This window comes from Leptopilina boulardi, unplaced genomic scaffold (assembly GCF_019393585.1).
Source record: "Leptopilina boulardi isolate dan_hultmark-lab unplaced genomic scaffold, ZJU_Lbou_2.1 LbouV2_303, whole genome shotgun sequence".
Lineage (NCBI taxonomy): Eukaryota > Metazoa > Arthropoda > Insecta > Hymenoptera > Figitidae > Leptopilina > Leptopilina boulardi.
In genome coordinates, this window is record NW_026137867.1 from 77,974 (window position 1) to 92,595 (window position 14,622).

Consider the following 14,622-nt stretch of genomic DNA (forward strand, 5'->3'; position numbering starts at 1 on the left):
TTTTAAGCTAATGATAATTTTAAAACTTTAGTCTGACTAAAACTGTATTTTACTACTTATTTTTTAAACTCACTCGAAATTTAAAATTTACGTCTGACTAAAACTGTATTTTAACTACTGATTTTTCAAACTAACGATAATTTTAAAATTTTTGTCTCACTAAAATTGTATTTTACTACTGATTTCAATCTAACTAGATTTTTATAAATTTTGTCTGACTAAAGGTATATATTTGTCTACTTATTTTTGAAACTAACAATAATTTTAAAAGTTATGTCTGACTAAAACTTATTTTTACTACTTATTTTTAAAAATAACGATAATTTTAAAAATTATGTCTGACTAAAACAGTACTTTCCTACTGTTTTTTGAAGTTATCATTTTAAAAATTTGAACTGATTAAAACTGTATTTTACTACTCATTTTTCAAACTGAAGAGAATTAGCAAAATTTCTGTCTGACTAAAGATATTTTTACTATTGATTTCTGAAGCTAACGATAATTTTAAAAGTTCTGACTGATTAAAACTTATTTTTACTACTTATCTTTTAAACTGACGAGAATTTTAAAAGTTCTGTCTGACCAAAACTATTATTTTACTACTGTGATGCCAAAATTACTTTTACTGCAGGTGCAATAAAACCATAAGATTTTAAAACTTATTTTATTCAAAAAGAATGTCTCACCACTAATGTATAAAAATTACAAAAACAAAATTAACTACTTTTTTAAAAATAAATTTTATTGCATTACAAAAAAAAATTTTAACCACATAACCTACATATGTGGATTTTATTTCCAATTGGAGTTTTTAAAAAAAAATCCCACTATGTTTACGCGGTGTTATGAGCGAGAGAATCACACACTGCTAAATCCAATAACCTTTCAGCATTGTAAATGCATAAATTCCCACAGCAAAGCGACAGATCGACTGTTTTATACCACTCGCACATCAATCTCTTTCTCTCTCTCTCTCTCCGTCATTCTCAATAAAACATCAAAATCTGTATATCAGAGTTAGGATAAATTTTTCATATATATATAGATTTGAAATATTTTTCTTTTCTTCTATTTTCTTTCTGTTTTAATAAAACATTGATTAGAGGTTGAATTTAGTTTCTGCTTCTCATCATCAAAAAAAAAAAAAAAAAAATTTTTTTCAAATTCGCGTCTCACCGCGAAATTCGTTTACAAAGTCAAGCACTTGAAATTCGAACGAATCTGCTGAAAAGCGAACGTCGAAAAGAGAGTAATGAGTTAAAAGGATGGGATAACAAGACTAACAAGCACTTTTTCGCAGCACTAGCAACGCGAAATCGCAAGAGCCAGTGAATTTAACTTTTAATTCCCCGACCTATCCTCTATCTCTCTCTCTCTATCTCTCTTTCACTTTTCTTTTTTTTAACCAATTTTCCTATTTTTTTCCAATCCTTTTTATTCTTTCCTTTTTTTTCCCTTCATCGTCAATCAAAACATAATTCAGATGCGAAGTTACACGATTTTATTGGATCGTTAATGGCTTTATTACCTACGCTCCTTTTTCTCTAGTGGCAGTCAATTGTTTTTTTTTTTTTGCACCCCCTTTTTTTTGGAGATATTTCACCTCAATGGATTTATCGCACGCATAAAAAAAAAATTCGTGACAATGTCCTGTTATTTTATCTTTAGTACTTTATAATGAAGATAAAATGTTTTGTTATTTGACAGTAATGACTTTTAAACAGTATTACATCTGTAAAATGAAATTTTGTAATTTAATGACATACAGAAAAAATATTTTTATTTATCCGTTGTGTTTGAAAATATTTTTCAATTATTTTTACTTTTTTCTTTATGTTTTGATAAATTGTTATATATTGTATTATTATCAAATTAGTGTTTTTTTTAAAAAAAAACAGGAAGTAGAGTTTTAAAAAAACATTTCTAATATTTGAATATTAACATGGCAAAGAAGTATGTGTCAATATTAGTCAAGATCGTAATTTATTTTAACATAATCTAATTTAATCCCCCTTGTATGACCGCGTCTCAACGCTAACAGACACACACATACACACACGTCGTGGTTTTATTTCATTAAAACGAGGTGAAAGAGAGTTTATATGAGCTTTACAAAAAGCTCTCAATGTCACGAACCTTCGTCGCGGCGGTGAATTCTGCAAATGTAAAAGGTGTCCATTAAATCACCATAAAGCAATTATCTAAAATGAAATTCAAGTGTAACTTTAAATGTAAACAAACTTTTTTTTTTTTGTTATATTAAAGTTTTATCATGTTTCTATAGAGTGTCAATTTAAATTTAATTACAATTATAACAATAAAATTTCACGAATTTAAAAAAAGAAATTTTTTTATAAATTAATAAAAAAAAAAAAATTTTAAATACAAATTTTAGAAAACCTATTTTCAATAAACAAGTAATTTCTATATCCACATCCAGAGATATATTTGTCTCAGAGTTAAATAAATTTTTGTTTCAAATGAATATTTATTTGTTGCAAATAAATATTTGTTTGTTGCAAAATAAATTTTGATATGATTTAAATAAAATTTTTATTTAGGCAAAATAAAAAAGTTATTAGGCTCTGAGAGAAATACACAGAAAATTAAAAGGCATTAAAATAAGCTGCAACGCTTATTATTTTAATCCAATTTTGCTTATTTTAATCGATTTTGGTATTAAAATTGAGCAAAATTGGATTAAAATAATAAGCGTTGCAGCTTATTTTAATGCCTTTTAATTTTCTGTGTAGTTATATTTAACTCAAATATATTATATTTGTTTCAAAAAAAAAAAAAACATTTTTCTGGGTGCAAAAAAATTATTAATTAAAAATTGTTTTTTCTCTTCTTTAGCAGCTAAAGACTCAATAGTAAAAGTTACATTAATTGTAATAAACAATATTGTCCGAGTGTAAATAAAAAGAAAGAAAAATTTGTTGATTAATCATGAGAGTTAAGCTATAAATGCATTGTATAATTTTCAAAAGGATTACGTATGTTATTTCAGCCTATATTTCAATCTTGTTCCCTTGCTCTATATATACATTTTTCTTTTTTTTTCTCTCTCTCTCTCTCTCTCAAGCAGCATCCCCTCTGACTCTGTGTAAATTTGAACAAACTGAAAGCTCCGCTAGTGCTTTCGCTTATTCCCCCACCCTTAATATTTTTTCCTTTTTTTATTTCAGTAGCAAGTTGTCTGTGTACATCCGTCTAGCCAGAAATCCTCAACATCCATGCGAACGCGGTAATGCTGAACGACCACAGAAAATTTCCGAGGTTTCACCCTTTGACCTTTCTCTACTCACTTGTTTATCCTATGTTTTCACCTCTTTCCTTACCCACGGATCTTATTCACTTTAAATATATATATACGGATTTCACGATTCATGACACACAGTGAAACATTCGTGTATATATTTATTTACTTAATATATTTAATTGGATTATCCCTTAAGAAACCCACCAATCTACACTTTCTTTTGACAAAAAAAAAAAAAATTGAAAAAAAAATCCTCACAAAACTGGCTTCCTTCCAGGAAACGAAAATCCCGAGAGCAAAATAAAAAGCTATACTATGGATATCTTAGCCACTGGAAAATATCGACTTATCATTAATTCAGGAACTTTTTTATATAGAAAGCAACCAAACGAAAAACATGAAACATTAAGGGAAATAAAATGAAGAAAAAAAAAAAACGAGTCTCTATTCGACCTTTTCATTTGCTTCGATATTTGCGAATTCGGGGAATATAAGACTTTTCCTCTGTAAATCTTACTCGCCTTTTGTAAACAAAATCGTTCTCTGAATGCTGTATATATATACGATTCAATTTATAGTCCCTTAAATTGCTCTACTCTACTGACTTATTATTTTGCTTTGCGGAATAATTTTACACAAGTGGCCGCACTTGATAAAATTGAGGCCAGTTTAAAAAGAAGAAAAAAAAACAAATAATATAAAATTTTTTTTTTTTTTTTTGTTTTAATGAAAAAGTTGTTAAGAGTATTTTCTAAAGTTTATCCACTGGATAAATTTATTTTTAGAGCAAAAGGATTCTTTGCAGAAAAGAAAAATTTAATGTTCTTATCATATTGGAGAAAAAAAGGTTTCTTTAAATTAAAAGAAATAAATGTCCTTCATAAATATTTTGATATAATTTTTCAATTACTTTTTTATTTATAGAAAAGAATTTTAATAGTTTTTATTATATATTTTTTTCTCATAGAGGAAAAACAATTTCAAATGTTATTTTTTAATTATTATTAGGATTTTCATTTTCATTTTCATATTTTTTTTTTTTGTAATTATTTATTTTTTTATATTTTTTGGTAATATTTTTGTAATTTTTTTTAATTATAAATTTTTTAAAACTAATATTCTTTTAATTATATATATTTTTTTAATTCTATATATTTTTTTAATTCTATGTTTTCTTGATATATATTTTTATTCTTGAAATTCTTTTTAAAAAACAAAATTTTTCTTTTTTTTTTTTTTTTTTTTTTGTTGAAAAATTCGAGTTGAAGTTGCACATGTTCCAAATGTAATCTACACACATATACTGCTCTGCAGCCATTTCTCAAAGTTCTGGCACTATCTTCACTCTGTGTTCGGTGGTAGAAACAAACAAAAGCACGCGAGAGATTACCAGAGCCTAGGTTTATTTTCCATTGGATGCGTTATCCGAAGCTGTGGATTCAGAGAACATCCTCTGATTTCACAAGAGTTTGTACCATTACGAAATTGAGATGAAAGTTGGCAAATATTAAAGTAGAAATCGTTGTTCGGAATCAAGAATTGTACATATAGAAACACGATAATCCCAGCCAATTTACTTTCTTTTCCTTTCTTTATTTTACTATCCGTCATTAAAAAAGAAAAAAAAATAATTTATACACATATTTAAATTATTTAAAAAAATTTTCATTTCATACTTTTCAATTTAATTAACTAAATAATTTTTTCATGTTAAATCTTTAGATATTGAAAATTTAAAAACACTTGAAAATTTTAATTAGGTACACACCCTGAGAAAAGTTTTATTATTTTTTTATTTTTAATAAAAATATATCGTCTTAGAATAAATTTTTATTTCTTTCGAATAAATTTTATTTGCGCTACGTAAAATTTTATTATTATGCTAAATACAATTTTTTTTTAAACAAATAAAAATTTATTAGATTCGGAAGCAAATACAAAATATTTCTCTGTATCTAGAAAATATAGTTTTAATTGTAAAATCTATATTTTAAATTACTAATATAAAAGTTACGGATATAAAATAAAAAAAAGTGCTTTGTAATAAAACAATCTAAGTCCTTGATAATTCCCAGACTCTAATTATATAAATAAAAGAATAAAAACCAAAAAAAAAAAAAAAAAAAAAATTGTCCCTTAAATTGAGTTTGAACGCTTTTAAACCGAATAGACGAACTTTTAAAGGCCTTTAGAGTTAAGACTCTTAATTTTGAGTGCGTTCTAACTACATAACGAGCCCATTAAAGACAGTTGCAAAGTTTCTCTTTGCTAATTTTCTGTGCTCAATTCTAAATAAGTACGATGCTATTTGAATTTGATGGATTTTCCATGGAAATTCAATATATATTTAAAGAAACTTGTGACGAAATATAATAAAAGTAACTGTAGCCAATTTGAAAAAAAAAAATTTTAATTTTTTTTTAAAGAAATGAAGTGAAATAAAGAGACGCCATATGAAAAATAAGAGTGTCTCGTCGACCTTGAAATGTCTTTCAGCTAATTTGGCGTACTTCCAATTTTTATCGTCGACTGCAATTCAATTGATAGAAAAACAAAATTCTATATAAGATTCTTTGTTTTACGAGCAACTTACATTGCTTCGTGAGATTAAGTTTGGCACTGATACTCCGACTTTACTATTTTCACCCTAGTAATGAAGATAAAATAATACGAGTTTTTAAGTATAATATGACTCCAAAGAATTAGTCCTCATAATTACTTAACTTTTATATTTTCTACAAAGCTTCCTTGAATTACACAGATAGAATTATATTTATTTATATAGAAAAAATAAGTTCTAATAATATAAAAAAAAAACAAAAAATTAAAAACTAATTTTAATAAACAAAATTTTTATTTCTTTCAAATTAGTAATTTTAATTAAAAAAACAAAGTTTATTTTTTCACAATGAAAAACTTGGAAATATGTATGATAAAAAAAAAATGAAAGTATAAGTTAATATAAGAGGAAAATCCTGGCAAAGATTTTAGCCGGGTCGTAAGTCGAGGAAATAAAAACTATAAGAAAAAGTCTGAGGGAGAATGAAATGAGAATGGAAGTAAAAAAAACGAAATACGCACATATACTGTCATTCATATTACGAATATGAGAATGGAGACAGCAAAGTGCGTCTGGACGTCTAGAAACGCATGCCCACGATTTTTCCTTATCTCGCGATTATTTATTATCCCATTTCGTGGCCCTAAGAAAAGGCTAAAAGGTGCATTTTTCGTCCATTTTCTTGCAGAAAAAAAAGAGAGAGAAAGAGAGAGGTTACGAGACAGTCTTATATACTGAAACCGATTTGCCCCTCCCATCATACCAAAACGAAGAGACATCTCTCGCCACGTTTAAAGGAACTCCGAACAAACTTTTTAGATTATTTATGTGCCAAAAAACTCTATATCGTTGAATCGAATTCACATAATCGTATTCAATTTCGCATTTCCTTATGGCAAGACTGCAGTGAAAATGCGGAAAATGAGAATCTATTACGAGAAAAATGAAACCAAGTTTCATGAAATGTGACGACGATATACACGAGATAACGAAACTAAAGATGGGAATTTTTTTTTTCTATTAAAATATTCTTTGTTCATTTTCAACAATTTTTCTTATAGTTCATAGAATATACCCAAAAAAAAAGATTTCTTTGACAATTTTTTTTTTTTTTTTTGATACAAAAAAAATTTATTTGTTTCAAACAAATTATGCTTTATTCAAAAAAAAATTATTTTCATTTAAAAAAAATCTTTTATTTAATTTTATCAAACTGAAATCATATTTATTATAAGAGCAATAAACATGATTTTTCCTCCGCTATTTTTTCCATTATGCGCATTTTTCCCTTTAATTTATTTTTTCTCCAATCTCTTTTTTTCATAACTTTGCTTTTATTAAATATTGCAAAATCTGTTAATTACGATACTAATGAGCACAATTTTTTCCACTCATTTTTATTTACATTCGAAGAACAAAAAAAAAAAAAAAAAAAAAATGGTCGAGGAATAAAAGTTTATTTTTTTTTGCCAAATAAATATACCTCGAGGGCAATTTTATCTCGGTAATATTATTTACCTTCTGCGACTCATAAATATTTTAATATTTCACTTCACATTCATTCGATCCTCGATAAAAAAAATTTATATATATATTTATACGTCCCATTGTGACAATAAATGATTATTAACGTGCAAAAATTGTTTTAGTAATAAAAACGGAGCTCATTTGATAAATATATATATATAGATATAATATCACATATATAATCCGAGATTAAATGAAACTCATAAAGAACGAGGAACCAATTCATTAACATAGCTCCATTACATTGCTTAATTAGTTCAATAAACAAATGATTTAACTTAACATTTAGCCTTCGTATTTTATTGTCTCTTAAAATTTTATACGACATCATTTTCCTATAATTAACTTTACTTTATTATATCATATATTCAATATAAGTATATGAAATACATAAAAAAAATTAATTAAAAATTTTATTTTGAAAATAAAATACAAGAATTTCAAAATTCAATTCAATATTCGAAGAAAGCTATATATATATATATATACTTTTCTCATCTATAATGAAATTATGGTAAAGTTTGATTAGACGCAGGGGAGGGAATGTTAACCGTAAAAGCTGGAAAATTTCGTAGTGACTTCGTGAAATGTGATGGCAAAAGCGTTAAGTGGCCAAAACTCTTTTAACTTTCCAATTAATATTCTACCAAGGCAACTGGGAAAAAAAAGGAGAGGGAAAGGACCCTTTTCCCAAGTAAAACCAAATCTCGTTCTCTCGTTTCGTCTCGGTTTTCACGCGTTCTCTCCTTTCCCAACATAAATCTCCGGTCTTTTAATTGCGTTGGCAAGGGGGGAGGGAGGAGGCGGGAGGTTTATTTAAATAATTGAAGTGCACAAGTCTTCCTATATCGAGCCCAAGGCGCAGTAACACGAAACTCATGCTGTGGGTGTCCGCCACTAAAAATGTCCCAGAGACTTTTCAAAGAACCACAAAACAACTTGCAATATCACAATTTAATTATGTGTAATGTAAAAAAATGGGAGAATTATTTTTTTCTATTTTAAAATTATTTATCAAGAAGATGAATATTTTGATTTTTTTTTATATTTGTACTTTTACAATTAAAGAGAGAATTATAAAAGATAGAGAATTAAAAAAATTAGAATAGTTTTGTCTGACTAAAGCTCAATTTTACTACTAATGAGAAAATTATACAAATTATAAAATAAATACTGCGTCTGACGGAAACTAGTATTTTCTACTACCTACTAAAAATACAAATGTGTATAAAATGTTTTGTCGTACATGGAAAAAAATTTTCTCCTGAAATAGCGATATGTTTTAGTAAAACAGCGAAATGTTTCACTAAAACAGCGAAATTTTTTGCTATTCTAGAAAAACATATCGCTGTTGTAGATAAACATTTTTTTTCCGTGTACTAAAACTGTTTTTTTACTGTGGATACCAAATTTACAATTTTGTATGACTAAATCGTTTCTATACTACTTATTTCTGAATTATAAGTATTATAATCAATTCTGCCTGACTGAAAACTCCTTTTACTACTACTTAATAATTATAAAACACTCTGTCTGACATAAATTATCTTTTCCTACTAATATAAAAATATCGCAAATTATAAACTGTATGTCTGACTGAAAGTGATCTTTACTACTTCCTGGTCAAATTACAAACAAGTATAAAACATTTTGTCTTGATAAAACTTGTTTTCTTTTACTCTGAATACCGAATTTACGATTCTGTCTGACTAAATCGTGTCTATACTACTGATTCCTAAATTAAAATTCTTAAAAACAATTCTGCTTGATTGAAAAACACTTTTACTACTAATAAATAGTTATAAAATGTTTTGTCTGACCAAAATTGTCTTTTCCTACTCATGACAAAATTACGCAAATTACAAACTGTATGTCTGACTAAAAGTGGACTTTACTACTTCTTGGTAAAATTATAAAACGAGTATAAAACGTTTTATTCTACTAAAACAGATTTTTTTTTACTGTAAATACAGAATTTATGATTCTGTCTGACTAAATAATGTCTATACTACTGATTCATGGATGAGTATTAAAAAAAATTCTGCCTGACCGAAAATCCCTTTTAATAATAATAAATAATTATAAAATATTCAGTCTGATTAAAATTGTCTTGCCCTACTGATAAAAAAAATTACGTAAATAATAATAACACTACGTCTGACTGAAACTTGCCCTTTACTACTGAAACAAATTACACAGGACTGCAAAATTTCAATTATGTTTGTTACAAAAAAGGAAGAGGTTTTTTTTTCGAATTCTTTATTAAAAAAATCTGTAAGAATTACCCTTTTTTTGTAACAGTCATAACTGCAAAAAGAAGTATCTTATTTTAAGATGTTATGGTAGCCACAGCTAAATTTATTGCTATGACAATGAAAAAGTTTGCTGCGATAAACAATATAAGTATTAATTTTCAAAAAAATTACTGTCACAGCAAACTTTTTAGACAACACAGCAAATTTGTTCGCTGTCCCTATATTAGCTAACGTAATTTGATGTGACAGCAAACAGTTCGCTAACACAACAAACTTTTTCGTGTTGATGTCTTGAAAACGCTACCAAAACATCTGAAAATAAAATACTTCTTTTTGGAGTGATGAGGCTTGTGTTATCTCTATCGATATTTTTCAAATAAACCTAAATTTTCTCTCAAAATAAATTGAATAAAATTAATTTTTTTTTTCCCAGTAATTTCATTGTAAGTATAACGAAAATTTTAGTAAAATGTACCACGACTGAAAGTATGCGGTCTAAAATTGAATTTTCCAACTTGATACTTACGATATTCATCTCCTGCTCCTGAATTTCCTTGTACACCTCGACGATCCTCATCAGAGCCGATCCTGAAACAAGAAGTTAGTTCTCATTAATAGGAATGCAGAGTGAGAGAGAGAACCGATATCGGTCGAAAGTAAAATAGTTTTCAAGCTAAACTCAACAACTGTATGGTTCACATTCAAAAGGGTTGATAAAGGTGATTCAAGGTGGTATACAAGGAAGCCAAAGAGGAGAACGAGGTGAGGGGCAGGGTTTATGGGAGAGTAACGATGCGTTTGAAAAGTTTTGTTGGTACTGAATAATTCAAAAGTTGAAGGCGATACTGTAATCCAGAGAAAGAGAGAAGGAGAGAGAGATAGAGAGAGAGAGAGAAAAAGAGAGGGGAAGAGAAAGGGAGAGAAGGAGCAAACTATTCCAATGGGAAACCTCTCTTTTCGGGTGACTTTCTCCTTCAAAGCTTCTCATATAGTCTCGTGGCCTATCAAATAGAAGTAGCAAAAAAAAAAACAGAAAAACAAAAACAAACAAAACACGCGAAAAGGAGAATAAAAAAAAGGAAAAAAAGTTTTTTGGGGTGTCCCGAGAAGAAGTTGGAAAAGTTCCCGCGTCAAGCGACCGAGCGTAGATGGGAACTTCTTCGATTTCTTTCAAATCCCCTTTACTCCCTCCCCCCACTCTTTCCCTTTCTCCTTATCGACGTTGAAACCGTGCACTTCCGACCGGAAAAATCCCCATGTGTAAGGAGGGATGGGTGAGGGGTTAAAAAAAAAACAAAAACGCGGAAAAAGTGGCGCCCGACAGAGGAAATGCATAGAAACATCACTGGATCAACCGTTCTCAAAGATCAACAAACACCGATGCATTTTTCAACGATATTTTCAAAATATTTATACAATATGCGAGTTTATACTTTTTTTCAATGATATTTAATCATATATATATATGTGTGTGAAACTGAAATAAGTGCGAGAAAAGTTACTAATCTCCATCAATAATATTAAAATAATTATTTACCCATTTCTTTTCTTAAAGAAAAATTCGATTTTTAAGTAGTCAAAGAGATATTCGATCAGACGTACACGATGAAAATTTCTATTTTTATAAGTAGGAATAGAATATAAAAAATATATTTCATTTTTCCTAATTCGATATTTTACTAGAATTTTTTTTTTAAATATAAAATTTAAGTAGTATAAACGCTTTTAGTCAGACAAAACTTTTTGCTGCAATCTATAACGATTTATGGAAAAAAAATTGAGAATTATGTTTTATGAATAATTTTATATTAATTCGGTGGAAAAAAATATTTTCAAATTGATAATAAGTTAAGTAGTATAAATATATAAATAGTCAGACAAAATTTTTTTTACTTAAACTACTATTTTACATTGTTTTCGATCAAAAAATAAAATTTAGAAACTATAATAGTGAAAATAAATTGGATTTAAAAAAATAAGTTTAAGTAGTATAAATGTACATTTGGTCAGACACTAACGATCTTATCTCACAAATATAAGGATATATATTATTATTTACAAATAAAATTTTTTATCGTCCCTTATAACATTAAAAGTACGATTAATTTTTATCGTTAATTTACATGTATGACTAAATATATATACTTACGCTACTTAAAATATACATTAATTTGTAATTATTTCCTTTTTCAGTAACAATGAGAAATTATTAACAATTGAAAATAAACGTTAAGTCACTTTACTATCCTAAAGAATTTTTGTATTAACAATGTATTAATAAGTGTTAATACTACTGAAGTTAAATTTTTCAAGCAAAAAATGCAAATTTGAAAAAAAAAATTCAATTATTATATTCTACATGAAAAAAAAAATTACTCGAAACATCGAAAGGTTTCACTAGAATAGTGAAAAATTTAACTGAAACAAGTAAAACTTTTTGATACTATAACGAAACGTTTCGCTGTTCCAGGTAAATTTTTTTTCCGTGTAATTAGAATAAAAATTAATTAATTGAAAATAAATGATTGAATTTTAATTTTTATTGAACTATATATTTAAAAAAAAAAACCGTTTACGTCGAATTTTATGGGTAAAATGCGTAAATGAATAATTCAAAAAAATACTATCGTCAACAAGGTTCATTGGCGTTTAGCACTCTACTTTTATCATTTTCTGTCGTCAAGTTTAATGGATGGACGAGGAGGGCGAAGAGAATCGCAATAAAGCGAAAAAGAGTGTTTTCTTCGTTGTAATCGTTACAGTGTGAACAATGCGGAAAGCCTTTAACGCTGAACATATATATATATACGCGGCTATAATGTTTTTCTTATTCATGATGTCAGTCATTTTAAAAGAGAAATTTTCTGCCTTTTCGTGTGTGTGTATACTGAAAGTGATGTAGTACATTAAAACTCAAGTCTTCTATAAAATTTACACAATACATTTTCAACTCTCACATTCAAGTAAATCATTTTTTTTTCAACACAGTAGCGAATTAAAAATACTAGTTTTTGTTTCTTTTTCTGTTTCTTTTGTTTTATTTCTTTTAGTTTATTTTATAAACCTCAATTTTTTTTTAAAAATCGTAACTAAGAAAAATTCTGTAAAAAGAAAATTTTTTTTTTCTCATATTTGAGAGAATAAAATTGTTTCACTTAGTAAAGAATAAAAGATTGTTTTTACACAAGATGATTAAATTTGTTTTAATTAAAAAGGATTTTATTCCTTTGTGTTTTATGTATTCTTGAATTATTGATAAAAAAAAAATAAATAAGAGTTAACAACAGAAATGAAAAACATTTTTTTTTTTTAATCTGTTACTGATTATTCTGTCTGGTGGAAAAAAAAATTGTAAAATAAATTTTCAATTACGGAAAAATGGAAAAAATTATTTAAAAATAAAATAAAATTATTTTATGTTTCTTAAATTATCACTTATTGTTCAATTGAACACAATTGCTAAGAACAATTTCAAATTTGTCTAATATAATTTAGTGTTATATTCTAAGGAAATAAACGTCGAGGTTAAAGGAGATGGACTCATCGTTAAGAGGAAATTTTATGAAACGATGTTTTGCAAAATATTGTTATAGCAATGGAGAAATACATAACTGAAATTCAGAGAATGAGGGTAGGAATATAAGGCGCCTAAACGTCGAGGTATCGTATCTCAACTGTACAATATCGTAATCCTTTGCTATTCGCAAAAGCTCGTCCAGTGCATCAGTGTGTCTATATATGTGACTCTGTACATTGTGAATATATATATATATATATATATATATATATATATATATATACAGACAAAAGGGTGTAACGTAGCATAGTGATGCTTATGGGGCTTTCGAACTGATGTGTGGCTTCGTCTGTTACGGATTAATACAGCGAGCGTAAAGATTTTAATCATCATTTAAATACCGATAATAAAACTATATCCCAATAATTTTCATATTGTCAGATTTAACAAACATTTTTTGTACTACACAAAAAATTAACTTTTCAAAAAAAAAAAAAAAAAATTGCAAGCTCTTCTCTTTAAAACAATATATTCTCTAATTATAAATTCAATGTAATCTCTGGAGCAACAAATTTAATTTTCTTCTATAATTTATTTTCAACTTGCAAATATCATATTAAATAATTGATTTAATTACAAAATTTTTACAGTAAACAAAATTGTAAATTTAATTTTCTTTTATTGTAATAACTTTTCGGAGTAAAAAAGAATGTTGCAAATTTTCACAGGAATGTTTACCTTTCTGGGAAAAAAAAACAATGTAACATAAATTTCTGTGCCATATACATAAAAGTTTCGGTTTAAAGAGGCGGTAAAAAAAAAATTACACTCCCGAAAAGACAAAAAATCCGAAAAATATTTTCGCTTGTCACATCGTGAATATAGAAGCACAAATAACGAAATATTCGATATTTTCTCATATTACCTGAAAACAAAATAAAAAAAAAAAAAAAAAAAAACGTATCTCGAATGAATAGTCCAAATTGTGCACTGACATAATATTTGTATCTACCTAGTTCTTTTTTCAGAATTTTTTTTTTTTTTTTTTAAATTTCAAGGAAAATTGAGTATAGAGTGAATGAATGTGATCAAAAAAAAATTGAAAATAAAAAGTAATTAAATATCTCCTCGTAAGCATTTCGATGCATTCAAATAATTTTTTTTTATGCTCTAAACTCTAAAAATAAAAAATATTTTTTTTTATTTAATTATAATTGAATAATTATAATAAATAATTAATTAATAATAAATACCTAATGAATTAATAATAAATATATTAATTATTATATAAAAAATTCATTGATTTATTTAATTTCCATTGAAATGACTTAATTAATTCAACTGATTTATTTTGTTGATAAAATAATTAATTCTCGAGCTGTGAGAGGTGCGGTTGACCTCAGATTATCGCTCTACTCATCGGTTGTGAGGAGACTAACCAAGAAGTTTTGGCGCGATGTTCTACGTCCCTCGACGACAGATGTCGACTATATGAGATAGA

General features: G+C 26.9%; 1 protein-coding gene across 3 annotated transcripts in view; it reads right to left on the reverse strand.

Annotated features, from left to right (window-relative positions):
* The window catches only part of LOC127282960 (trichohyalin), a 152,256-nt gene that overhangs the window by 13,100 nt on the left and 124,534 nt on the right, over window positions 1-14,622 (reverse strand). For all 3 annotated transcript variants that reach the window (XM_051307563.1, XM_051307562.1, XM_051307564.1), the window contains exon 5: window positions 10,131-10,192. In XM_051307563.1, coding sequence (XP_051163520.1) covers window positions 10,131-10,192 — 62 coding nt within the window. The remainder of the gene's footprint in view (window positions 1-10,130; window positions 10,193-14,622) is intronic.